Source organism: Tauraco erythrolophus, chromosome 23, assembly GCF_009769465.1.
Source record: "Tauraco erythrolophus isolate bTauEry1 chromosome 23, bTauEry1.pri, whole genome shotgun sequence".
Lineage (NCBI taxonomy): Eukaryota > Metazoa > Chordata > Aves > Musophagiformes > Musophagidae > Tauraco > Tauraco erythrolophus.
The window spans coordinates 1,637,263-1,663,842 of NC_141487.1; the positions used below are offsets into that span (position 1 = coordinate 1,637,263).

The 26,580-nt window shown below is 56.1% G+C and overlaps 3 protein-coding genes and 1 long non-coding RNA gene across 12 annotated transcripts; all 4 read left to right on the forward strand.

The window, feature by feature from the left end:
• The first annotated feature begins 1,540 nt into the window (after positions 1–1,540).
• Positions 1,541–3,731, forward strand: SLC25A34 (solute carrier family 25 member 34). The gene is made up of 5 exons (XM_086625683.1): positions 1,541–2,020; positions 2,594–2,659; positions 3,063–3,215; positions 3,316–3,450; positions 3,549–3,731. Exons 1-5 carry the CDS (start codon positions 1,541–1,543, stop codon positions 3,729–3,731), a joined length of 1,017 nt encoding a protein of 338 aa, XP_086481809.1.
• A 411-nt stretch (positions 3,732–4,142) lies between these two features.
• TMEM82 (transmembrane protein 82) lies at positions 4,143–7,818 on the forward strand. The gene is made up of 6 exons (XM_086625497.1): positions 4,143–4,221; positions 4,310–4,382; positions 4,621–4,795; positions 5,670–6,078; positions 7,451–7,638; positions 7,759–7,818. The coding sequence occupies exons 1-6, from the start codon at positions 4,143–4,145 to the stop codon at positions 7,816–7,818; spliced, it is 984 nt and encodes a 327-aa protein (XP_086481623.1).
• Positions 7,819–10,371: 2,553 nt separating this feature from the next.
• FBLIM1 (filamin binding LIM protein 1) lies at positions 10,372–13,136 on the forward strand. Of its 2 annotated transcripts, none has more exons than XM_086625680.1 (8): positions 10,372–10,397; positions 11,054–11,262; positions 11,631–11,764; positions 11,859–11,970; positions 12,058–12,227; positions 12,318–12,529; positions 12,561–12,726; positions 13,023–13,136. In XM_086625680.1, exons 1-8 carry the CDS (start codon positions 10,372–10,374, stop codon positions 13,134–13,136), a joined length of 1,143 nt encoding a protein of 380 aa, XP_086481806.1. The 2 variants fall into 2 exon arrangements, with proteins under 2 accessions (XP_086481806.1, XP_086481808.1); XM_086625682.1 differs by having other exon boundaries at positions 12,318–12,496; positions 12,609–12,726.
• Positions 13,137–18,003: 4,867 nt separating this feature from the next.
• Positions 18,004–26,444, forward strand: LOC147527155 (uncharacterized). Of its 8 annotated transcripts, none has more exons than XR_015222817.1 (4): positions 18,004–18,507; positions 21,089–23,913; positions 24,372–24,511; positions 26,068–26,444. It is a non-coding gene; the product is annotated as an uncharacterized LOC147527155 (long non-coding RNA). The 8 variants fall into 8 exon arrangements; XR_015222818.1 differs by lacking the exon at positions 24,372–24,511 and having other exon boundaries at positions 21,089–23,346; positions 23,846–23,913; XR_015222822.1 differs by lacking the exon at positions 24,372–24,511 and having other exon boundaries at positions 21,089–21,824; positions 22,483–23,913.
• Positions 26,445–26,580: the final 136 nt, after the last annotated feature.

Consider the following 26,580-nt stretch of genomic DNA (forward strand, 5'->3'; position numbering starts at 1 on the left):
AGAAGCCGGTTGGAGGTTTGGACGTTGGCCCCGTGTGCCGGAGGAGAGAAGAGACCGAGTCCCGTGTTCTTCGGGTGTCCTAAAGGACGTTGTCACACGGCTGCCACCAAACGCGGCGCCATCTTCTCAGCTCGCCACGTGCCGGGCTGGTGAGGAGCTGTTGCCACGTGCCCTCTCCAGCGAGCCCTTAGGGCCCCAGCCCCAGCTTTTAAATAATAGTAATAATAATAATAATAATACTACGAAGAATCCGGAGACCTCCTCACATGGGAATATGTTCACGGGGCCTTTTTCTGGGAGGAAACGTGCGGTACTGGATGTGTATGTATATACATCTGCTTCTTTCCCCCCTCCCCAAATAAATATTGGTTGGTAACTTGGATTGGGCCCTGCGACGAATTCCTGGACGGGAAAGCCGCCGTTCCTCTTCCCCACTCCGGGATTTTGGAGCCATGGCTTCACTTTGGGACAGGGAGAAGGAGATATTTAGGCTGGAGAGGAGGAGGAGGAGGAGGAGAAGAGAGGAAGGGGAGGACGTGCACCCCTGGTTCCTCACTGGACCCCAGTGGCATTAACCCTGCGGCGCATTCATGGCTTCACCCAGGAATTATCCCTGTTTACCCCTGGATCCAGGAGATACTCCCAGTCTAGACAAGGAATAAACAGCCCCAGGACCAGCCCCCAGCATCACCCCACCTTCCCCATTAACCCTCTGTCGCCTTTTGGGATCAAAGTGGGGGATTTTGGGGGAATATCAGGAATGGGGGAGACTTTGAGGGGGGGGGGTAAGGACTTTGGGGGTTCCCCCTCCCCCCCCCCCCAGTAACCACCAAACTGGTGCAGCCAGGGCTGTGCCATGTGCCGCGGGAGTCACCGCAGAGCCCTAAAAATAGGAACCCATGGAGGTGGGGGGAACAGCGACCCCCTCCCCCTCCCCCGCAGCTTTTTGGCCTGGAAAACTCCCGATTCCAAAGCATTTGGGTGCCCCCGAGCGGGGGTGGTGGCACAGGGACAGGGGGGTGAGACACAACCCCCCCCCCCCGAACCCAGCCACAAGCGCAACGAGCTGCCCAGTGCTCATCCCTCCCGCGATTCATCCGCTGGGGGGGCACAGATGGCACCCCGAAACCGCCCCCCCCGCCTTTTATTTCCATCTATCGCTCCTTTTTTTTTTGGGGGCAGAAACAGCTTTTTTTTTTTTTTTTTTTTTCCCTATTTGCGCCGGGGCACCGCCGAGTCACGTGAGCCGGGCACGCCGGGCCGGGATTTGGCTGCCAGCCGTGCGTCAGTGCCGGGCGGGGGGGGGGGACACACACACGCACCCCCCCAGGCCTGACCTTTGCCCCACATCCCTTCCCCAAACTGGCGGGGGTTGATTTGTGTTGCGGGAGGGGGGGGGGGGTTGGTTCGCACAAGGCGCCGTTCGCTCCCCCCGTGTTTTTTTTTTTACCCTGCGGTATTTTTTATTTTTTGGGGGGAAAGCCGGGGGCGGGGGGGGGGGGAAGTGGAGCTCGGGGCCATCCCCGCAGGCAGGTGCTGCATGGCGGCGGGTGCCGGGACCCTCACCCCCTTCCCCGGCTCCCCCTCCGCCCCCCTGCATGAATTCCCGTACCCCCCCCAAAGTACGGCACGGGGTACCCGGGCCGGGGGGGTCCCGCCGCTCACGGATTTGGTGCTGGGGGCGACGGCCGGGTGCCTGGCCTGCGTCCTCACCAACCCTTTGGAAGTGGTCAAGACGCGGCTGCAGCTCCAGGGCGAGTTGCAGCCCCCCGGCACGTACCCCCGGCCCTACCGGGGGGTGCTGCGGGCGCTGGGGGCCGTGTGCCGCGCCGACGGGCTGCGGGGGCTGCAGAAGGGGCTGGGGGCCGGGCTGCTCTACCAGGGCCTGATGAACGGCGTCCGCTTCTACTGCTTCTCCAGCGCCGAGCGCGCCGGCTGGACCCGCCATCCCGGCGGGATCGTGGCCGCCGGTGCCGTGGCCGGGGCGGTGGGAGCCTTCGTGGGCAGCCCCGCGTACCTGGTGAGTGCTGCTCTGCCCCCCCGCGGCATTGGGATGGGGGATTTGGGGTGAGGGGCGAGTGGGGCAGAGAGGTATTTCGGGGACACGCCCCCCCCCCCCAAAAAAAAAGCGTTGGCCAGAGGGAGCGGGGCTGCGTCGCTCGGTGCATCCTCTGCTTTGCTTTGCTTCACAGCCCCCCCCCCCCCCAAAAAAAAGGGAGGCTGCTTTGTGCACGCTCTTTCCCAACACCCCCAACCCCTTTTCTCCCCCGAATCCCGCCCCCCCTTCCCAGAAACCTGAGGGGAAAAGGCCCTCGTAAGGAAATTGGAGTGGTTTTCCTCCTTTTTGGGGGTCTCCCTTGGTTTGGGGGTGCAGAGCTCAAATGGGGGGGTGCAGGGGGTGTTTGGTAGCCCTTGGCTCCAGGGCGAGACGGGGGGGTGCAAAAAAAAAGAGTTTCAAAGTCTGGAGGCACTGCTTGGCAACATCTGGGCACCCCACATCTGCCCGAGGGGCTCAGAACCCCCCAAAGAAGAGATTGGGGGGGATTTGGGGAGGGGATTTGTCACCTGGTGTTGTGTCCCCCCCCCATCCCAGGTCAAGACCCATCTCCAAGCCCAGACACTGGCGTCCATGGCTGTGGGCCACCAGCACAACCATGAGGTGAGCAGGGATGGGGTGGGCATGGTGGGGGGCAGATGGGCACGATTCGGTGGCACCATGGCCATCCACGTGCCGGTACCCAGCGAGGACACGGCGATTTTGGCCACTGGGTATTTAAAGCTGCTCTTTGGCGGCTCAGTCCACCCCCCCCCACCCCCCCGTATAGATGCTATAAATAGCGGCGCGAGGATGAGGAGGGGGTGACCGGGCCACGGAGCCGTGACACCAAATCCGGACACCCCTTGAGATTGGTGTCACCCGGCCAGAGCCGCCGTGGCTTCGTGCCACCAACGAGCAAACGGGGTTTTGATCACCGGGGTGGGCAATTTTGCCGTGGTGGGGAATTTTGCCGGGGTTGGGCTGCACCGTTCCTGGTTTTCCCCAAATTTCCTCTCTTCCCCAGAGCATCTCCGGGGCTTTTGAGAGCATCTACAAGCAGCACGGGGTGACGGGGCTGTGGCGGGGGGTGACGGGCGCCATGCCCCGCGTGGCGGTGGGCTCGGCCGCGCAACTCGCCACCTTCACCTCTGCCAAGGATTGGGTCTGCGAGCGCCAGGTGAGGGGGGGGCACGCACCGGATCCAGCCCCCGCCGCCGCTACGTACCCCCTTCCCCATTTTTTGGGGGGGAAGAGCTGATGCCCGGCGCTTCCCGCAGTGGTTCGGAGAGGGCAGCTGGGCGGCGGTGCTGGCGGGGGGCATGGTGAGCGGTGTGGCCGTGGCGGTGACGATGACGCCCTTCGACGTGATCAGCACCCGGCTCTACAACCAGCCGGTGGACGCCGACGGCGCGGTAAGGCCGTTCGGCAAACGGTGGCGGTGACGGCGGGGGACGCATGGCTTTTCCCGGGATCGCATCCGGCATCTGCAGCCACCTCCTCTCTCCCCCAGGGCAAGCTCTACCGGGGTTTTTTGGATTGCGTCCTGCAGATCTCCAGCAAAGAGGGGCTGCTGGGGCTCTACAAGGGCATCGGCGCCGTCTACCTCCGCCTCGGCCCCCACACTGTCCTCAGCCTCTTCTTTTGGGACGAGCTCAGGAAGATGGTGCAGCACCGGCAGCCGCCGGGGCCGTAGGACGCGCTCCCAGCCCCGCTGAGGCTGTTAATAAAAGGGTTTGGGGTTTTTTATTAGTTTTGGCGTCGTTTCGGGGTCTTTGGGGCGGCACAAAGAGGGGAACGGGGCTGGGGGGAGTATCAAGACCTGCGACGCAGCGGGATGGAGACAATAAGGGCGATGCCGGAGCAGGATGGGGCTTAAAGATGGTGGTGGTCCCCCAGCCCCATGTGTGTCCCATCACTGCATCCCTCGTTTTCACTTTCCAAGGGGCAGCTGGGGCTCAGCAGCTCCGGCCAGGGCTCCAGTTGCCCTCGTTTGCCCCAGTAATGATTTACCAGCCGGTGCGGGGCCGCTCCCAGCCACCACCCCGCGGACCTTGGAGCCAGAGCCGGGGCCTGGCCACGCCGTGGTGGTTCCTCTCCACCCAAAATGTTCTCTCTGGGGTCTTGGCTGCCGGCGTGGCCCGGGCTGGCATGGGGCTGGGTGCTGCTGGATGCCCTCCTGCAAGGTGAGAGTCTTGGGGGGTGCGTGGGGATGGCCCCGGGCTGGGTGGGGGGACGCCCCGGTCACCCGCCGCTGCCTTCTTCCCCCCGCAGGGTTGGTGGGCGCCTGCGCCGTCTCGGTGCTCCGCAGCCTCTTGAAGGTTTATCTCTACATCCAATGCCTGAAGTAAGCACCAGCCCTTCTTCCTCCTCCTTCTCCTCCTCCTCGGGAGATTTGTTTCGGGATCTGTGACGGAGGGGGTGGCTCTCAGCACCCATGGGTGCAGCGCAGGGGCTGCATCCTGGTCTCCCCGCTGCAAAGCGCAGGGGAGGTCTCCGAGGCCATTGCCCTTTTTTTGGGGTGGTGGAGGAAGAGGAGGGCATCTCACCGGGGTTCAGCGTTCCCCCGTCTTCGTCGTTCCCAGCGACCCGGAGAGGCAGGCGGAGAAGGAGGCCATCTGGGCGCAGTGGCGGGTGCTGGAGCCGCTGCACGCAGCGGTGCTGACGGTCGTGCTGGCGCTGGTGGGCTCCCGCGTGGCAGCGCTGGTGGTGCTGGAGTTCTCCCTGCGCGCCGTCTCCACCGCCCTCTCGCTCGGCAAGGTGAGGCGGGACCTGGGAGGGGAAACTGAGGCACAGCCGGGCGGCGGCGCGGAGGGAGCCGGGAAACCACGTCCCTTGCGGGTTTGCGAGGGGGTCGCTTCGCTTTGCAGCCGCGCGTCACCTTGCAGCTTGGCAGCAACCGCGGGGGCTGCGGCGTGGAGGAGACCGTGCATCGCTTTGCGGCTGCGCGTCCGCTTGCTGCTTTGCAACACCCGTGGGGTTACAGGGGGCTGCAGCACGGAGAAAAAAATGTGCTGCTTTGCACGCATGCATGCCTTTGCAGCTCCTGGCTGCTTGCAACGCCTGTGAGGTTACAGGGGGTTGCAGCATGGAGAAAACCACGCATCGCTTTGCACACATGCAAGCTTTTGCTGCTTGCAACGCCTGTGCGAGGTGCAGCATGGTAAGAACCATGCATCGCTTTGCATACATGCACGCCTTTGCTGCTCCTTGCTGCCTGCAACACCTGCGCGGGGTGCAGCATGGAGAAAACCATGCATTGCTTTGCACGCATGCACACCTTTGCTGCTTGCAACATCTGTGTGGGGTGCAGCGTGGTGAAAGCCATGCATTGCTTTGCACACATGCACACTTTCACAGCTCTTTGCTGCTTGCAGTTCCTGCGCAGGGTGCAGCATAGAGAAAACCACGCATCGCTTTGCACACATGCACTCCTTTGCACCACCTTGCTGCTCGCAACACCTGTGCGGGGTGCAGCATGGAGAAAACCATGCATCACCATGCACGCCTTCGCAGCTCCTTGCCGCTCGCGGGGCGCAGCGGGGAGGAGGCCACGCGTTGCCTTGCAGCCGCACGGTCCCCTCGCCGCTTTGCGACCTCGGCAGCAGCTGACGGTGCCATCCCGCTCTCGCAGGGTGCCCGCAGCTGCCAGCTCTACCTGCAGTGCCAGTACTCGCTGGGTTGCGGCGTGTCCTGCGGCCTCAGCTTCCTGCTGGAAGGGGCTCCCCACCGGACCTGCAACCTGGCGCTGGCGGCGGGGCTGGCGGGGCTGTTGGCCACCTACGCCCAGCGTCTGGCTCGTCACGTCTGCACCCTCTACGAGCTGCACAGCCAAGCGCGTTACTGCGGCGTCTGCATCCTCCTCCTCGCCTCCGGTCACGGTATCCCCCGGCTGCTTCGGAACGCTTTGAGCGTCACCTTTGCCGTGGCCGACCTGGCCGCTGTGGCGCTGGTCAACCGGGATTTCCTCTCGGTGGCCGAGGCTGCCCGCTTCTGGACGCCGCTCACCATCTGCTACGCGCTGCTGGTCGTCTACATGCAAGGTGAGAAGGGGGCTGAGACCCCCTCCCAGTTATGGGGGTGGGTTTTGGGGGAGCTTAGGGGAGTATGGCCCAGTATGGGGCATCCTGGGGCTGTATAGGGTATATGTGGGGCATCCTGGGGGTGTATGGGGCATCCTGGGGCTGTATAGGGTGTATATGGGGCATCCTGGGGGTATATGGGGCAGTACGGGGCATCCTGAGCCTGTATAGGGTGTATATGTGGGCCACTTGGAGGTCTTGAGGGTATATATGGTGCATCCTGGGGCTGTACAGGGGGCAACCTGGAGCTGTTTAGAGTATATATGGGCATCCTGGGGGTATATGGGGACACAGAGGACCATCCTAGGGCTGTATAGAGGGTATATTTGGTAACCTAGGGTGTATATATGGGGCACGTGGGATATCCTGGAGGTATATGGGGCAGTATGGAGTATCCTGGGCCTGTATAGGATATATATGGGGCGTCCTGGGGGTGTATGGGGCATCCTGGGACTGCATAGGGGGTATATGGGGACCACCTGGCGCTGTTTAGGGTATATATGAGGCATTCTGGGGGGTATATGGGGACCACCTGGGGCTGTTTAGGGTATATATGGGGGCCACCTGGGGCTGCATAGAGGGTACATGGCACATCCTGGGGCTGTATGGAGGCGCAGGAGACAGCCTGGAGCTGTTTCAGGTATATATGGGGCATCCTGGGGGTCTCTGGGGGCACAGGGGGCCGTCCTGAGGCTGTATAGGGGGTATATTGGGCATCCTGGGGCTACCTGGGTCTGTATAGGGGGTGTATAGGCTATCCTGGGGGTATATGGTGCAGTATGGGACATCCTGGGGCTGTGTAGGGAGTCACATAGGGCATCCTGGGGGTGTATAGGGTATATATGGGGTGTCCTGGGGGTATATGGGGTATCCTGGGCCTGTATGGGGTATATATGGGGCATCCTGGGGGTATATGGTGCAGTATGGGACATCCTGGGGTTGTGTAGGGAGTCACATAGGGCATCCTGGGGGTGTATGTGGCAGTATGGAGCATCTTGGGGCTGTATAGAGGGTATGTGGGGGCCACGTGGGGCTGTGTAGGGTGTATATGGGGCATCCTGGGGGTGTATGGAGCAGTATGGGCCATTCTGAGGCTGTGTAGGGGGGCACAGGGGGCTGTCTAGAGCCGTATAGGGGGTATATGGGGCATCCTGGGTGAGTATGGGACATCCTGGGGGTATATAGGGGCACGCGGGGGCCACCCGGGGCTGTATAGGGTATATATGGGGCATCCTGGTGCTATATGCCAAGGCACCCTGTAGCATCCCTGGGTGGGGGGGACCCGCACAGTGGGTCCTCCTGCGGTGAGCACCCCGACGCCGCATCCTCGCAGAGGAGCCACGGGCAAGCGCGGGCGGACGGGCGGTTTACCAGACGGCACTGGTGCGACTGGGCGGCCTCTTCATCCTCCTCCTCACCGTCGGCCGCTGGAGTGACGTCCTCCACGTCTTCATCTCGTTCCTGGGAGAGTTCTGGTGCCTTCTCCATGCCAGAGCCATGCTGGAGGCGTGCCAGCAGCAGGTGAGATGTGTTCGGGGGGGTGTCAGCCCCCCGCCACGACGCCGGGCTGAAGGAGGTGGGGCGGCAGCCCCGAGGCCACGGTGAGGGGCCTTTCTGCTTCTCTCCTTCCATCTCCCGTAGGATTCGGTCCGACCGTCGCGGTTGAGATCGGGACTGGGATCGGAGGAGGCCTCTCGATAAGCTGCTGGGGGTGTCACCAGGCATTGGAAACTCAGGGTGGCTTTGTCTGGCTCCCCGAAATGTGGGCACCCCCCCTCCCTGAATCCTCCCCGCTGCGGATCCCCCATGGGGACAAAGGAAAACGGGCTCCTGGAAGATGCTCGACCTCATCCCACGGGGTGGGGGAGGTTGAGGGGACACTCAGGTGGCCCCTGCTTTTTTTGGGGGGGCACAGGGGCCTGCGAGGGCTTATAAATCTCAGAAAATAAAATTTTTTCCAGCAAAATCCATAGGCAGAGCGGGTCGGGGGTCCTGTTGTGCCAGAGAGGTCGGGGTGCAGCTTTTTGGAGGAAGTGGGAGGTGTGTTTCCTCCTTAGGAAGGGAAACTGAGGCACGGAGAGGGAGGAGTGAGCCTCTGGCTGAGAGGTGCCGCTGTGCCTCAGTTTCCCCACCTGGCGGCAGCTGGCTGTGCCGTGGGGCAACGGGTGGGGTGTAATTTGGGGAGGGAGGTCCCGGTGTTGGCTGCTTGCCTGGGCGAGAACCCCCCAGGCCTGGGAGGAAAAAGAGGAGAGGGGCTGGGGTGGTATGGGGGGCACATGGGTGTCCTGGGGCAGTATGACAGCATTTTGGGGGTGTATGGAGCTGTATGGGGCATCCTGGGAGGGTATATAGGGAGGGGGGGCACTGGGGCCGTATAGGGCTATATGGGGCATCCTGGGGTGGTATGGGGCTGATGGGGGCACGTGGGTGTTCTGGGTGGGTATAGAGGCAGTATGGGGCATTTGGGGGGTGTATGGGCATCCTGGGGGGATATATAGGAGCATAGAGGGGCTGGGGCTGTATAGGGGTATAAGGGGCATCCTGGGGGGTATATGAGGGCACGGGGGGGGCTGGGGCTGTATAGGGGTATATGGGGCATCCTGGGGGTATATAGAGCACCCTAGGACTGCATGGGGGTTTAGGGGGCACCTGAGGCTGTACAGGGGCACACAGGCATCCGGGGGGGGGAGGGGGAGGCATGAGGTGGTACAGGGGGCACCCCGGGGGTGTTGGGGGCATGGGGCACCCCAAGGATCTATGGGGCACCCCGAAGGACATGTGCCCCCCCATCCTTCTGCCTGGGGCGGGCAGGGGGGAGGAGGAAGGAAGGGAGGAGGAGGAGGAAGGGGCGGTGATGCCGGCTGGCTCTGCCTCCTCGTTCCCCCCCCATCCCTGGGCCGGGCAGGACGCACCCGCGGAGCGCACGGAGGGACCCGCACCGGCTGCCCAGGTAGGGGACAGGGACGGGGACCCCCCCGCCGAGGGGCAGGCGGGGCTGCAGGGCCACCTCCGGGCAAGGGACCCCCCTCTGTGTAGGGGACATCCCCCCCCTCCAAGGTAGGACCCTCCCCAGGAAGGGGCCAGGGGTCACCCCCAGGTAGGGGCCACCCCAGTTCTGGGATTGGGGACACCCCCGAGCAGGGGACACCCCGAAATGGGACATGGGACCCCCCCAAGTCATGGGATAAGGACTGCGGAGCAGTTTTGGACCAAGAGCCACCCCCCAGGTAGGGGACAGGGGACACCCCCCGATATGGGATTGAGGACACCCCCAGGTAGGGGACTGGGGGGTCCCAGGAAGGGTGAGGGGACACGGTGGGGCCACCACAGTGGGGACAGGACACCCCCAGGGACGGGGGGGGCTACGGGGGTCTGCAAGGGGGGACAGGGGATTGTGGGGGGGGCTGTGAGGCCACCCCCCCTGTAAGGGACAAGGGGATAGCAAGGGGGCACCACGGGCTGCGTACCCCCACCTCGTCCCTTGGGCATTCCCAAAGTGCTCTCCAAGAGGTCCCATGGGAGGGGGCAGAGGTGGGGGGCAGCTGTAGGAGCGCCACGTTCCATCCCAATTTTTGGGGGTGTCTCCATCCCTGTCGGTCCCACCTGTGCTCCCACCCCCAAAGATTTTTGGGGTGATGCTTGCAGGGGAACTAAGTGGACCGTTCCCAACATGGCCATCCCGAAACGGGATGAAGCTATTGGGATGGGGAAAAACACTATAAAAAATGTGGGGGGGGACACCCCAGTAACACACCCCTCAAGCAGGGGGGTGCCACAACGGGGCCGCCGGGATCCCGTCGGCCCCGGCACAAAGAGGAATGCGCTGAGCACATGGTTCCCATTAGCCCCGGAGATGATTTTTTTTTGTCTTTTTTGAGTTGCTTTTTTATGATTATGACTCTTTTTCCTTTTTTTTTGTCCCCCCCCCCTTACTTTTTTGCAGCTCGGCCGGAGGAGGAGGAAAACGGCGGCTCCTGCGGGCAAAGAGCTGAGCGCCCAAGCAAAGGCCGTCAGCGCCGGAGCCCGTTTGGGGTTTTGCCGGTGGGGAGGGAGGGAAAGAGGGAGCGAAGCCGCTCGGGGTTTGGATTTTTTCTTTTTTTTTTTTTTTTACCTTTTTAATCCTTTTCCTCTGCTTGAGTCAGAGGCTGAAGTCACCGACGTGCCCATCCCGAAGCTTTCCCCCTCCTAAAAGGATGCGCCAACACCCGTGAGCGGGATTTTGGGGGGGGGAACGGAACTGCCCCATGTCAGGGCATGAGACCGGGCAACTCGTCACACAGGTATTTTTCATCCCTGATTTGGCTCCGGGATGAATCCTGCTTCGTCAGCGCCGTGTCCCGGCCAAAGCCTCAGGGTTTTCCACCCTCCCCCCTCCCCAAACCATCCCCTTTGGGAAGGGGAAGCTTTGCTCCGGCTGCTTTTCCCGTTGGGCAGCTGAATAAACAGCCCTTTTCCTTCCCGAGCGGGGTTCATCGGGGTCGGGAGCATCCTGCCTGCGATGCTCGGGATGGGGGGGGGGGGGAAACGTTTCAAAGCATTGTGCCTCAGTTTCCCCGTCTGCAAAAATAAGGGGCGGTGCCCCGAGCTGGGAGCGATTAGCAGGGAAATAGGAAGGGGACGGAGAAACACCTCCAAAAAGGAACTAAAAGGCGCTAAAATGCTTTCAAAAAGGGGGGGTTTGGCCACAGAGGCACAAAAATGGGAGATTTTGGGATGGGGCTTTGCCGGGACCCTTTACCCTGCGTCCTGCCGAGGCACGAGACCGTTTATTGCCGTGATGTGGGACGAGGACACTCGTTCCCTCTCCCTTTCCGGGAAGGGTGAGGAGGGAGGCGGGTTGAGGCCGAAGGGCGGCGCGGCTGTGGGAGCTGTCGGTGCGCCCGCGAGTTTCTCTCCCTTTTATCTTGCTTTTTCCCCCCCAAAAATTGGACTCCAGGTCTGGCTCTTCCACGGCTCCGGCAATGCTGCCGGGGAAAGCGGAGAAGAGGATGGTTTCGTCCGTCTTCATCACCCTGGTGCCGCCACGGAGGGACGTGGCCACCAAGGAGAAAACCCAAAGGGAAGCGCAGCCGGTCGGTGCCGAGGTCCCAGGCACCCATCGCCCCCGGATCCCACCGCCGCGGCTCCCGGTGTTGCCAAACGGAGGTGAGGGGTGTCCACGGGGCAGGGGGGCCATGAGGATGATGACGGTGCCGAGGATGGTGCGGAGATGCTTCGCTAAAGGATGTGTGTGCAGGCAGGAGGGGAGGTGGGGTGGGGATTTTTTGGGGGGGTTATTCCCCAAATCCCTGCACCCACCCTGGGATGGATCCGGCTGCTGGGGAAGGGCCGTGTTTGCTCTCCATCGCCGGGCGCTTATCGGCACTGTTTGTCCCCGCCGGCGCGGACGGCGTTTGCTTTTGGGGCAGGTCGGCGCGTGCCGCGGCAAAGCTGTCGGGGTGCGACGGGGCGTTATTGGACGTTATTGCCCCCCCACACCCCACCCCAACCTGCCATGTCTGGTTTCACTGCAGAATCCCTCCCGGCGGCCCCTGTGCCTTCGTCCCCGCCGGTCCTCGTCCTCTCCAAAGCGCCCCGGCCCTTGTCGGCAGAGGTGCTGGGTCCGGCACTGCAGCAACTGGACCTGGCGGCACCCGCCAGTCTTCAGGTGAGGACAATGGGGTGTGATCCCTCTGCTGCCTCAGTTTCCCCACCTGCAAGGACATAAAGGTAACGGGGGCTTTGCTTCCACCGCTCACCAGGTCCCTTCTGCCTTCCCTGCCGAATTGAGGCTGCCCAAATTTTGCCAGGAGCAAGCGGGCGAGCCGCAGCAGCAGGATGCAAATGGATACCCGGAGAGGGATGGCTCCAGAGGTAAGCGCAGCTGCGTCGTGAAGGCTTGTCCCTGGTCAGGGAAACTGAGGCACACAGCACCAACCCTCCTCTCCTCTCTTCCTGCAGACATCTGCGCCTTCTGCCACAAAACGGTGGGACCCCGGGAGCCGACGGTGGAGGCGATGCGGAAGCAGTACCACGCCAACTGTTTCACCTGCCGGACGTGCCAGCGGCTCCTGGCCGGCCAGCGCTACTACCAAAAAGACGGGTGCCCCACGTGCGACGCCTGCTACCAGGTACCCATCGTGCCTCGGGGACAGCCAGCGCCTCCGGAGGGGTGGCAGGACATCTCACGGCACGTCCCCTCTTCTTCCCGAAAACCCCAGGCAACGCTGGAGAAATGCGCTAAGTGCCGGGGGCTGATCGCGGAGCGCATCGTCCGTGCCCTGGGGAAGGGCTACCACCCCGGCTGCTTCTCCTGCACCGCCTGCGGCCGGGCCATCGGCACCGAGAGCTTTGCCGTGGACGAGCGGGACGAGGTGTACTGCGTGGCTGACTTTTACAGGTCGGGAGCACGGAAAAAGGGGAGCATCCCTCAGTTTGTGGGGGAGGAGGGGGGTTCGGTTCAGCCCCCGTCACCCCACAGGGCTGACGCCGGCCCGGTTTGCTCCCGTCAGGAAATACGCCGTGGTTTGCAGTGCGTGCCAGCAGCCCATCGTCCCCCGGGAGGACAAGGACACCTACAAGATCGAGTGTCTGGGACGCAGTTTCCACGAGAGCTGCTACTGCTGCGAGGTACGGCCCCGACGCAGCCGGGGGCGCCCCGGAAAGCCGAGGGGGTTGGCTCCGAGCCTTTCCGAAGCACAGCCACGGGCTTATTTTTTAGGCAGCGGTTTATCTCGCAAGCGACAGGGAGGGGGGAAAATAAATAAATTGGGTGAAAAGGACGATGCGCTCGGCCAGGAGAGCTTCAGCTTTTCAGGCTTTTGATGTAGCTTGTTGGTTTTTTTCCGAGTGCGGGTGGGTTTTGCAGGAAAGATGGGTTGCAACGGCCTAAAAGATGGTACCTCCCTTTCCCTTCTCGTCCCCAGAGCTGCGGGACACCCCTGTCACCGGAGCCAACGGAGAACGGGTGCTACCCCCTGGACGACCACCTCCTCTGCAAGTCCTGCCACATCCACCGGCGAAATGAGTCGTCCTGCTAAAACCCCGCGGCTCAAACTCCATCTTCCAGTGCTTGACACCAAAAAGAGGGGGGTGAACCCACCAGGGATGCACCTCGCAGCCGGTCCCGGGTGCGTGCTGCACCCCGAAATTGCTCCAAGACCAGTGTTCTCATCACCGAAACGTATCCATGACCCTGACCCGTTGGGCCAACCAGGCGGAGAAGCACGGATGTAGCGTCCCGGCCCGGCTCTTGTGCTTGTTACGAACATAAGGAGCGCTGGGAGAGGAGCAATGGTGGAGGAGCTGAGGTTTCAGTCACTTCTTTCTATTTTTAGACTCTTTTTCCGAGGCCAGTTTGGTTTCCTTGGGTGTTTTTTTCTTTCTTCTCGAGCTTCCTTGGGGTTTCACTGAAATATTTCTCTCTGCGGTGACGCAGAGAGCGGGCACTGATTTAGTTACTTGCAGTTAAATAAAACCCCGAGTTTAAAAACCCCGAGTTTCTTTCATCCGCCTTGCATTCCAAACCCATAAAACGCAAATTTCAAAATAAGAAAGGTCAAAAAAAAAAAAAGCCGCTTTTTAGATTTTATAAGCGTGGCAAGAATAGGGTCGCTCGGGGCGCTAATGCAGCTGATTTTGGGGTGCAGCTATGTGGCAGGTGCCACTGTCACCTCGAGGGAGAGTGAAGGGTCGTTTTTTGGGGGCCGGACTGGGGATTTTGCCATGTGCCGTGGTGTTGATGAAAGGGTGTTTGGTGGTGGGTTGTTTTTTTGTTGGTTTTGATGGTGTGTTTTTTTTTTTTTTTGTTGGACTCCATCTCAACCGAGTCACGGAGCCGGCAGAGGGCAGCCGGAGCACAAATTCCTCCATCAGACAGAAAAATTCCAGCTAGACGCTCTCTCTTATATCCAACAGTGCCAACGTGCCGGGAAAGATCATCAGTCCCGTTTTTGCACGTTATCCAAGATAATACCACTCTGCCGTTGGAAACTTTTTGAATTGCTCTCAGCCCAAGCCCCAAACCAGCAGAAATTAGACCATTTCCCTGCACGTCCGACGTCTGTGCAACCGATGTCGCCGGCGCTTAGCGGTTTTGTTTGCGAGGGCGTTGCAAACCAGCCGGAAAAAGAGGGGGGTTTTCTTTTTTAACCGAAAGTGCCTAAAAAGCCACAAAGCGAGAGAAGAAAATAGCAAGAGCAGCTGAGACGCTGTTTACTGCTTTCCTGAGGCAAAAAGGGAGCTGCTAAAAAAAAAATCAAAACCCCCAACCAACCAACCAGCAGCTTTTAGGTCACGTATAATGTCTCGGCAGCGCGTGCTGTATTTATGAATGAAGGGGTTAACGTATAGTTAATGTATGCACTGGAGTCCGGCGGGCTGGTTGATTAATCACAACGATGCCGCAACTATTTCCTGCCGACTCCCCCCCATCTCTGAAGCCTGTTACTCAACGCTCGTTAACACGCGTCTACGGCTCGTCCATCAGGTCGTAACTCGCTAGGAACTTATGTATAAATAGGAGGTTAATGTAAAGCCGCGGTCTTTCCCGGTCACGGAAGTAGGTGGCTTTGGGACTGGCTGGGTGGGGACCCTGTGTCCCGCGTCCAGGAAGTCCCGTGCTCGAAGTCAGCTCTCGCTTTCCAAAGCCTCTCAGGCTCTGGGGAAAACCACGCACTAAAATGATGCTAAAAAAGTCAAAAAACGTGGGCAGGCTTGGCTGTGGCCAAAGGGAGCGGGAACAGGAAGCCCCAGAGAACAAAGGATTGCCCGTTTTTTTTGCAATCCGGGTGTTTTTCCAAGTGAGGTTTCCAGGGAAGACAGTAAATGCTGACGCCGAGCGGCATTTGGATGCATTATTGCATTGCGTGCTGGTTTAAACCCTCTGCGCAGCACCCTTGGGTGCTCAGCAAGCTATGCTACCCCTCCGCAGAGCTAATGGTGGGAAGGGGTCGGGTGTTTCCCCGTAGAGCGAGCCGGGATGGGCTGCTCGCACCGGGACTGCGGCGATTTTGGCCGGCAGCAGGCAGGGAAAGGTTTTATCGACATGAAGCCTTGGAGAAGATGCCGGAGGGCAAGGAGAACAGCAAGGTGCAGCTGGAGAGTTTGGCAACGTGGTGAAGGGACACAGGAGTGGTCAGATTTGGTATATTTTTCCAGGAGCGGAGGATGTCAAGGGACAGGGATGGATGGACATGGAGGTAAGATGATAAAAGACTGATTTAAGGCGTTTTCTTCTTGCATAAGGGCAGAAGCGTTACAAGCTGAGGCCCAGGGAGTGTCGCTAAGCCTGAAAATCATGGCCTCTGCATTTACCCCAGGGAGGATCTTGAGGAATTTCCAGCGCCGGCCAAGCCGCGTGGAGGCGATTTCGCGATGGTGAGGCTGCGGGAGCTGGGTCCTATCCTGCTGCCGAGCAAGCCGGTGTCGGCTGCGACGGCTCAGCCTGTCCTTGGGCTCCTCACCTCGTTGCAAGCGCCCAGGTCTGCTAGCAAAAACAAAACAAAGCAATATGAAGCTCCTGCTTTTCCCTGGGAGCTCCCCAAAAACCTTGCAAAGACCCCTCCCCAAGACCACCCAGGCATAAAAACCCTCTGGAGGTCTCTCCCGTCTCCTTCCAGCGGTGGTGCGAAAGGGCAAAGAGGATCGTACGCTTCCGAATCGCACCGGCCAGGCCCTGCCCTTCCCTCGGCTGCTGCAATAAGCCCGTCTTTTCTTGCAATCCCTCTTGGCAGGCCAAGGAGAGCGGGGAGGGACATGGCTGCCCTCCAAGGAGAAGCAAATGCAAATATTTCTTCACTTCAGGCAGGGTGTGGCGCAGGGATAAAATTTCCCCAGGCTTTCCCAGCAAAGTCATCTGATACTGTACCCCGCTGCGAGCCCAGTTTGCTCCCAGGAATACAACAGTGCATCCCATTAAAAAACCCAAAAGTGATTTTTCTTGCAACTCAAAGGACTGTCTGATTTTTTTTTTTTTTTTTAAAAAGCACTTTTAAATTAAAAGAGGAGCTGACAAGGCACGGCCATAGTATTTTTAAATCAGTAGTCAAAGCGTTGCTTCATAAGTAAGGCCTTTTTGCAGGCTTTGTTTGTGAGCTGAAGGTTTCAGTGCAGCATTGAGGAAAGTGAGCCTGTAAAAAGGGAAATGGGCTGGAAAACGCCTTTCCTTGGCATCCTCCAGGGTCAGCCGTGAGAAATGTGAAAAGCAGAGAGGGAGAGATGAGCTGGATTCCTGGCATGCCTTCGCTCTGCCATCACTGCCTTCAAGGAGCCGGCTGCGGAGAGGGAAACGCTGCAAGAAGGGAAACTGAGGCTGAAGCAGCTGCTGGTGCTTTGCTGGCCGGAAAAGGTGCTGGGAGAAGCGCTGGGTTTTGGTTTTTTTTTTTTTTTTTTTTCAAAGATGGAGGAAAACTGGGGTTTTTTCTTTTGGTCGATCCGGGTTAATTGCAACCATATCCCAGTTGGCTTGCTGCAACGTCATCCTTCCCTGAAGAGCATTTGGATGCGTTTCCCTGTCTTCAACACAACCTAAAAACTTAACATTTCTTAAATGAAAAGTGGTGTGATCCTGTTGGCTAAAGGACAGGGGGAGAAACCAGCAGGGATTCCTCTGGGAGCAGCCCAAGCTCTGAATTTCCCCGGCTTCATTACGCAGCACAGGCAGGATGTAAAAAAAAAAAAAAAAAAAAAAAGATATTGCACTTTTCTCCTTTTTCTCCGTTTTTCCTGCAAAACTGAACCACCCAGCACCACGATTTCTTTTTAAAGCATGCTGTGTTTTCGATAACGCAAGGCGAAATCGATGCAGCCGGTTACACAAGCGTGTTACCAGGCTGCAAGTGATACACTGGGTTATTAAAAAAAAATAAATAAAAAAAGGCAAGAAAAACCCAACCCACCCTATTTCCCAAAATAGACACCTGGCACACGCCTGCAAGCGGGGCTTTGACGTTTTATATCGCAGCTTTGCTTCATCCTACCAGCAGTGATTACAGCATCCCGCAGCCCTATTTCCCGAAAAATAACAATTTTCACTCACACCTGCCTTCAAGCAGTTACATTACATCTTTATTTTCCTGGAGCATCCATTACAGCCCATAGGTGAGGGGTTTTATTAAAAAAAAAGATACTTCTCTCAGAGGTTATCCCGTTCGTCAAGGTGGCTTATAGACCTCCGTGATTTATCACCGGGAAAAAAGCTGGAGGGAGGCAAAGGAGAGGGGAATAGCTCCTAAAAATAAATATATCCCTTAATTTGCCGTGCAGCTAAACTTTCCCTCACAGCCCAGCCGGAAGAATAGACTTTAATCTCCTTTATCGGATTCCTTCGTCTGAGGCTGAATCTTGCCGAGGCCCCCACCCGGCGTTTTAATGGCACGTTTTGTAAAGAGACAAAAGAGAAAAAGCGAAGAAAAGGAGAGTGTTTGCCTGACTACAAGGGGAGGAGGCGGCGGCCGCGGCCGCCCCTCACGGCGCCTCGGGCTCCACAGCGCCGCCTCGCCCGCCGCGCTGCAGCTTTCCCGCCACTCGCTTCACAAAATGGCCGCCCGCGCGGCCGCGGCGAGCGACGCTGAGGCGACAAAATGGCGCCGGGCGGACAGCGAGGGGAAGGACGGACGATGCGCCGGCTGCGGGCGGCGAGGCCGAGGAGGCGAATGGGGGTTCAGCCGTGCCGGGAGCAGGGCGGAGGGGCTTCTCCTCATGTGCGGATCCCCTCCAGGCAGGCAGCGACAGCGCTGCGGGTGAAACCTGACCTTCCTTCCCCCCCCCCCCGCGGCTTCTCCCCGCCGCCTTTGCAAAAGCAGGCGAAAATGCCCAGAAATGCTCAGAAACGCGGGTTTTTCACGCCGCCCCGGGGGCGGCGGGGGCCTCGGGCCCCCCCCGCCGCCTCAGGGTTCCCCCCCTCAGGCGCCATCGACCCTTCGCTCCCCTCACGGCGCAGCCCGCCGGCACCGACCCACTCGTTCTTTTTTTTTCCTCATAGCGTGACGGTTTTTTAGCCCAGAATTGCTCTTTTCCCCGCTCCCCCCCATCATCATCACCTCACGCCCCCCAAGGTGGGTAGTTTTATGCCTAATTTCTTTCTCTTCCACCGCTTTTCTCCTTCGCAGGGGTTGAAGCCGCCGCCTCCCGCTCTCTTCACGGCATGGAAAAGACCCAAACGCGCTCGGAAAAAAAACAACAAACCACACACAAAAAAAACCCAAAACTCCCGAGGATTTCTTTATCTTCAGAGCCGGAGTGACACGGGGGGAGAAGCTGTCGCCGCTCGCCTGGCTCCCCACGACAACCTGCCAGCCGTTCGGTTCATTAAAAGTATATACTTGGTGTGATCAGACGTGGTAATTCCATAAAAAAACCCCAAACCAGCCCCTAACATCCAAACGCCTGTTGCTGGAGGCTGCAGCCGAGGTACCACGTATGCTTTTTTTAAAATATATTTTTTTAATGTTACCTTACCTTTTTTTTCTGCACCACAGTGTTGTTACAGGCTACGTTGTAACATTGCCCCTTTGTTAAAAACCACATGCCTAAAATAACTGCTGTTTTTTCCTGGAATTACAGATTTAGGCCCGTACAAATGCTCTTTTATTTCTACATATATAGAAATATTTCTATATATTTACTACATATTTATATATGTGTATATATATGTATCTCTTTTTTAGGTATTGATTACAGAATATAAAATAAACCCACAAACCTAAACCACTATGATTTAATTATATATAATCGCTGTAATTTTGGCCCGTATATGTTTGATTTTATATATATATTACCTTTGTTTTCCTCCATTGGCTTTCTACTACAATATATCCTAAAAGCAGGTGAAAAAAAAAAAAAGCCATAAAAAAGAAGAAAAAAAAAAGGCAACCCATCTCTTTTTTACAGTCCGTAGTGGAAGCTTGTGCCTGAGTGTTTTATTTGTTCCACAAAGATGTAGATTCTCCTTGGGAGATTTGGGGAAGATTTTTTTTTTTAAATTAAAAGAGGCAAAAACACACCCAGAAAAACAACACTAAAAGAGAACCAAAAAAAAATGGGGGGGGGGGGGGAAGGCACACAAAACCAAACCCCAGTAACTGAAGCTGCAAAATGCAATCAGATAGTCCGGATCAGACAATTCATTGCAACAAAAGGAGAGGACAAATTAGCTGAACTGAAATGGCAGGGCTTTGCCGCAGATCCGGGAGGAGGGATCAGCTCCTTTATCCCACCATCTAGCGCTCCAAACACCACATTATTTTTTTTTTTTTCGGTGCTTTGTGTTGGGGCGTTTTATTTAAAGCCAAGCAGACTGCTAAACCCCACCGAGCCAGGGCTGCCAAAGTTGCGCGTGGGCTTAATTTTTATATGTATCTATTTTTTTTCCCCCTGCACGCACCCCATCCTTGTGCAATCCTCTATTATGTGCTCTATTGCTTGCTCTCCTTTTTTTCCCCCTCCTCTCTGCGGGTTTAAAGGTTTCTCTTCTCTCCCCAGCTTGGCTGCTTATTCCAGAAGTTTCTACGGGGGAGGGGAGCACCCACTGCGGAGCCTTTGCCGCAGCGCTGGGCAGGCGTGGTCCCTGCCGCCGGGGGAGGAGGAGGAGGAGGAGGAGGAGGAAGAAGAAGACGATGCACCACCTCTCCCTGCCTTCCCTTCCCTTCCCAGCTGGCAGCCTGTTTCCAAGCCTCTCCCCCTTGCTAGATTTTCCCCATCCTTGAAAAGGGTGCTGGGAGGTGTTTGCAAGGATTTTTGTGGTGTTTTTTTTTTTTTTGTTTGTTTGTTTTTAGTCTTTTTTTATTCTCTCCCCCCACCCCCTTTGCTAAATAAGTGAAAAGCAGAAATGTCTTCTCGTGATGGAGATGGATGATGCTGGGCTCGCAGCGATGGGGTTGCTCGCTCGCGCGCGTTGCCGCAGCCGTGATCCGGCGTAGCGAGAGTACCGATGGCAGAAGTGACCTTTCCCAGGCGCTGAGAGGGAGGCTTTTCCCTCCCTCCCGCCCCGACACGCTCCCGCTTGGAATTCATTTTAAATAGCAGGGTTATTATTTTTCATTTTCTTTCTCTCCTCCCCTTAAAAACCAGCTTGCTCTTTCAGTGTTGTGTGGGTTTTGGTTTTTTTTTTCTTGGTAGCCTGTGGGTTCCAGCTTCCTCATGATCTTTTTATTTTTTGTGTGTCTGTGTGTTTTGAGTCGCGTTTTAAAATTGCCCAGCTGGAGACAAGCCTTGATTAGAGTTGGAACAATAGCTCCATTTTATTAATAATGGGAAGGATTTACAATCCTGCAGCACCTTCCTTGGAAGGCTTTCAAAATCATTTGCAAACACTCACAAATGTAAGGTTCCACAGCCCTTGTCTGTGAGGCGGGTAAGTATTTTAATGGTGCCACCACCAAAAATCACCTCGGTGGCAAATCTCCGTTTTTAGTGCTTAAAAAGATGACGGATTTGGTGGGTTTTAGGGCTGCAAAGCTGGAGGCGGGGGAGGTTGGTAAGCGGGGCTGGCTGAAAGCTGTAACCTAAATCTTTCCAGTGTTCTGTGTAGATGCAGAGTATTTTGCTGCGTCCTGGGAACTGGGCTGTTATTTCTCCGCCTGCTCCGTGCAGGCGACCACGCAGCTCTGTGGACTTGTCTGCTTGTCAGTAAACATCTGCTTATAGATTTTTTTTTTCCCTTTTTTTTTTCTTGGTGGTTTTTTTTTTAATTCATTACCTTTCTGTAGTCCCCAAGTGACCTCCTCCAGCACTGCCTCTGCTGTGTTTTGACCACGGCTTTGCATTAAAGCAGCCTTGCCAGTGGCTAGCGAGCCAGAATGACCTTGTTTGAGGGACTGGGCCCACCGAGCTCGTGCAGATGCTCCACTTCAATGACACAGCCCTGCACACCGCTTTTTTCCCAGCACATCCCTTCCCTCACCCAGGTAGCGCAGGGGGATGTTGCAATATTAAGGGTGAAAGCTGTCTTATGCCTAATTTTTTTTCCCTTTTTTTTTTTTTGCCTTCCCAGGGAAATAGAGGATTGTTTGTGTAACCCCTCTCGGCAGCAGATACCTTCTGTGTAAGTCTCATAAACACGCAGCGATCTCGGAGCCGCCCGGGCTGTCGGATCTGGCCTCGCCGAGGAGCGTAAGGCACAGCGCTCTGGTTGTGCAAGCGTGTGTTGTACACGGGCCGCAGAAACCCACAATGTTTCTGTGGTGGCTTCTGTCTGGATAGCATGAGTAGGTCCCCGGGCTTCCCCTTCCCACCGTTTACTCTTTCACAAAAGAAAAGGCGGCTGCTTTTGGAAAAAGCTCTGCCTTGTGGCCTTTTTAAAAAAAAAAAAAAAAAAGAAAAACTGCTGTGGATTAGTCATCCTTATTTTTAAAGCAAGCTGTTTGCCTGTCCTGTCTGCATAACGCGTGTGCGTGTGAGATATCAACTATTTAAGGTTTATTTGCGGAGGCCGGTAACGTGCTCTGGTCGCCGCTCTTTGGAGTGGTGCCACCGAGGCTCCGTCGAGCTGCCGCTGGCAGGTGGAAAAACTGGCAGTCTGGCTTTTCATACCCTTCCCTCCATTTTCCTTTTCCAGTGCTGGCATCTCTGCATTGGCAGGCGTGGAAACGCGGAGACTGTCACGACAGTAAGCAAGGACGGAGGAGCTGTCTTCTGGGGTCACTTCCAACTCCAGAGAAGAAACACTAGTGATTTATATTTTTTTTTCTTGCCTCTGGTAGCTTTTGTTCTAAGCTCGGCTGTATCTGGTGAGAAGACTGAGTTTGACCATTTTGGATGCTAAAAACGGTACTGTTTTTAATCCTTCCTGATTTTTTTTTTTCCCTTCCCTGTGGTCCCGGAGAGGAGCAAGCCATGCAATTCCAACGGTATTGCAAAGGACTGCTCCCTCCCCCTTTCCCCTTTCAAAAAAACCTTCCAGAGTTGTGCGCTCTTGAACTGCTGCATAGGCAGAAAACATACAATGCAGTTGTCAGCGTTGTGCTGATGGTGTGGCACGTTTAAAAAACAAAAAAACAACAACAAAAAAACCACACACAAAAGGGGTGGGGAGAATTGGTGCCTCCCGGGAGTAAAGGGGCCCCTTTCCCTACAAGCCAACAGCCGTACAAGCGATAGTAAATTACTCCTACTATTGCTCAGGCAAAGGCAACGGGCTAACGTCGGAGGGAGTGTTGCAACGTCCTACATTGTGTTGGTGAAGATCAGGGTCCCCTTGAACTGTTTTTTTTTTTTCTTTTTTTTTTCTGTGAACTTCCTCCTGCTAGATGCTACTATTTTATTACTTGATTCCTCAAAAGTCATGCACGCTCGCTGGGAAGAAGGGCCAGGCGTCCTTACTGGGTGCAATTTCTTTTGTTGTGTTGCAAAAGGTAATAAAAAGCACCTGGTGCTGGTCTCTCCTAGGTCACGCAGGTATCACGCCTTCTCGTTAGCCTCCCTTAACGAGGATATTGGCAGCGGCGTTGCGTGAATGCCTCTGGCTGACCACAGAGAGGCCCTGCCCTGCTAAACTGGAGCAACACCTCATGAGAAACGCAGTGATTTCGCTGGCGCTGAGGCAGTCCGGTCGCTGCAGCGATTTGGTTTTTTTTTTTTACACTTTTCTAGGAAAAATTTAGCGGAGGGTAAGTATGAGGTGTGCGGGCCAGATTTCATCCCGTGCTCCCGCGGTGGAGAGTTGGTGTGTGGTGTACGTGAAAATTGTCAGTTGCTCCTGTGCCTAAAGCCTCGTACTGCGCTTGAAATAAACCAGCATGGCCAGGGATATTAATTTTATTACTTTTATTCTCTCGTTAGGGATGTGTTGGGTTGGAGATACGCCTCGTGCTCATCAGAGGCCTTCGCTGGCATGGAGATAGAGTGGATCAAGAAGCTGGCTGCTTGGGATCTTTCCATGTTTTTGAGGTTGGCACACCCTGTGTGGACTCAGAATTACTTTTCTTTGGCAGTTTCAGCCAACCGAGTGAGAATTACCTGAACGTTGAACTTTTACCACCCTCCGCTTTGGACTGTAGAGTTACTAGAACTACATCCATGAGGTTTCCAAGCTAAACAAAACCTGAATTTCCAGTGCCAAAAAGCAAGCGAGCGATAGAAGCTTCCGTACCTCCTCGTAAGAGGGGAAACCACAGTCTTTCAAGCTTTCCTATTATCCCCAAGAGTTCAAAAGCTGCATCGAGAGATCCGCAGAGGTGAAATGAAAGCCAAAGCTACCTGAGAATCTCTTCTCCTGTGCCCGATCGCTGGACAGGTTTTCGAGTGCAGCAGGTCTCTATGCACAAGCGTTTTTCTTTTGTGCGTTTCTCTGAAATGAGAGACCGATAACCGCGCGTTCAGTCTGCTCCGCTTAAAACACCGTCAGGTTGTCCGGAATCAAAATGGTGTTTGGTGAAGCAAAAGCTCTGACGGTGGCAGACTCGATATTTGTTGTTGTGCTGGGTGTGCCAATCGATCCGGTGGGGAACGTGGGGAAGAGCAGCCTTTAGCTCACAGGTTTGGACTGTGGGTTTTGTGTTAAACCTTTGTCCCGCAACACCACCAGTGTAATTTCTGTGATTTCTGTTTTTTTTCCTGGCCGTCGCACATGGGGTCTTTACATAATGTCATACAGCAATGGGGTGTTAAAAATGGCCAAGTACAGGTGACCTGTCCAGTCCTACGGGATTTATATCCTTTGAATTTTCACGTTTGAGTTTCAAATAACATGGGGTTGGCTTTTTTGGGGTTTATTTTCTTTGGTTTTCCCCTAAAATGTAACATTTTGCAGCCTGGAAGACCAAAGCGCTCTGTGTCTAGCTGGAGAAACGCCCCGTGTTTGGGAAGAACCCTTGCGAGGTGAGCAGGTACAACTCTTCGGTACGTGGTCGCACAGAAGTTGGGGGACAAAAGGAAGCTGAGCAGGAGCCAGCACTATGATATTTCTAATTTTTCCCAACAACAGGCCAGAAACGTGCTTTTATAGATAGATACAAACGGGTTCAGTGTAAACCGAATTCCAGGGGTTCCCGAGCTGTGTTTACTCGTGCTGCAGAAGGTAACTGGTGTTAACCCGCCAGCTCCAGGGGCGGTGTTTTGTGGCAGCTCCCATCCCTGCTGCTGCGTGGATAACAACTCCACCATGGAGTCTAGCGGGGAAGAAAAGTGTTTGAAAAGAAATCACTAAATACTCGGTTTTAAAAACATGAAAGGAGTCATCTCGCCGTGAAGATTTTGCAGTGCTAACCCTCAAAAGAGGAAAGAACCAAAATCAATAGCTTTATTAATATAAATCCTATACTTTTTGTGTTGCGTAGGATCCAGAACCGGGCTTCGTGCACAAAGCCATATCGGCGCGTAAGCCAATATCCTCTGTCTTGGCAATAAACGAGCCCAAATATCAAGCGGCACCAATTCCTTCTCGGAGAAAATTATCCATTTGCATAAAATGTAATGGGTAAGCAATAAAATCAGGCCAGAAATTCAAGCTGGCTGAAAAATGAGCTAAAAGCCTAACTGGCAACTTGATATTCGACTGCCATACTGTCGTTTTAATAAATGTAGTCAATGAGCAGGAAAGGCCCGTGAATATATTTTGGAATGGGAAGATGGTGGCTGGAGCTGGCTGGTTCGGACAAGGAAACGCTCCGAGTGTTTCCGGTGGTGTCTGAGCCCTCTTGTCTGGGTAAACCTGCTGGTTTTGCGTAAAAAGCAAAGCAAACTGGCTGTGTACCGGCCACTGGTGGGGCTAATCCTTGCGTGCCACTAATGTGACCGCTCAAACCCACGCAAGTCCCGCGGTCGATGGAGCTGGGACGTCCCCGGCTCCGGGGAGAGGAGTGACTCTTCCCTTCCCACCTCCAGCCGCGCCGCTGCGAGCGGAAAACGCGGAGCTATCGCTGCGCCAGAATCAAGGATGGGAAGTTATGGTCTTAGCAAATAGAGCTGGTCACTGTCCTCGTCCGGCGTCTAATCTCTGCTTTTTTCCAAACGTTTGGCAAACAGTCCCGGCGGCACGTGGCCGCCAGCTCCACCACTTGGGTAAGACGCCGCGTTACAAAACGCATCAACTCGCCTTCTCAAGCGCCATCTGCTCTATTTATTGACGTTTCCTCCTCGAAGTGGGGCTGACTCTGGCTGTTTGTGCACACCCCAAGGATATTTTCTGATTCTCCTGCCCCCTTTTTTTTCCTTTTTTTTCGTCCAAACTGGAGAGCTGCGAACTTTACGAGCTCCTTATACGGCAGCGCCGTTTTCTCACGCCTTTAATGGCTCTCTTTTGATCCGTCCTCTTCTCGCTTTGCTTTTCTTGACGGGAACGCGGTGTTCCAGCCGCGATGGGTTATAACCTGCTCCCTCCTTAATGCATTGTGGGGCATTTTAACCCTTTCCAAGTGCAGATAACAACTGTTCAAACGTTTTAACCGCACGGGTGGCCGAGATGCCCGGAGATAGCTGAGTTCTCGGCTACACCCATTGTGCAGGCGTGAGTCGTTTCAGCTGCGCCGTGCGGCGCACCGGACCCTGCCCTCCCATGTCCTGAAGGCCGAGGGCCACCGGGCGATGAAGAGCGTCTGAAGCTGCCTCTTCCTCGGGGAAGACGTAGCAAACAGAGACGCATATCCGTGTCTCGCCCCCGACGCTCATCGCGTCGTCACCAGTTGGTCGCGGTGGCAAAGACGGTGTTGGTTGCTGCCGCGTAAGGCCGGTCCTTCGTCAAGGCCCTTTTGGTTTGCCGAGAGGAAGGTTCTGCCCGCCCTGGTCTCCATCCTGGCTCTGTGTTCTTTAAAATCTTTGGATGAGTTGGAGGGATCCGGTTACAGCGACATTGCCCGAGTGCAGTCCCATGTCGCAACTGGGAACAGTTTCCCCTTAAAGTGTAGGAAAAATATCCGGATGGTCCACAGCCTCGGTTTTGCGTCACCGGCCGGGCTTTGTGCTCCTCTTCCAGCTGGTTTTGATGGAAACGGAGCCCCTTGAAGCGCTTAATTCAACCATCTCTTCTGTCAGCAGAGTCCATGGCTTTGTTTGTGATGGATTCTGAGCCACGGATGTCCCTCCCGGGATGGCCACATGACAGCAGCAAGGTCTCCTTGACGGACCTGAGTGCCAGAGTGGTTTTCCTGTGTCCCTTGGAGGTGCCGACCTGGCAGGGAGGGGAAGAGCGGTTGGAAACGCCAGTGCAGCAAACGTGCTCCATCGGAGAGGGGACGATTTGGCACGGAAAAGCCGTTTGATGCGTGGTTTGGGTTTCTTCCTCTCCCAAACGTGTGCCTGTAGAGTGCGTTAAAGGTGCAGACACGCAGTGAGTGCTGTTTGACCTTCCAACCAGTTAAAACGAAGCGCTAAACCCGTTTCCACGGAGGAGAAACGCGTGGTGGAAAGCACCAGTGGAGCTCTTGTTCTCAGGCGCACGTGGCTCCGTCACGTGTTTTAAATAATAGATGGTTTACGTGCAAAGAGTTGTTTGGTTTGTTTGGTTTTTTTTTTTTAATTAATCAGTAGATCTCACTTTGGTGGAGCAGC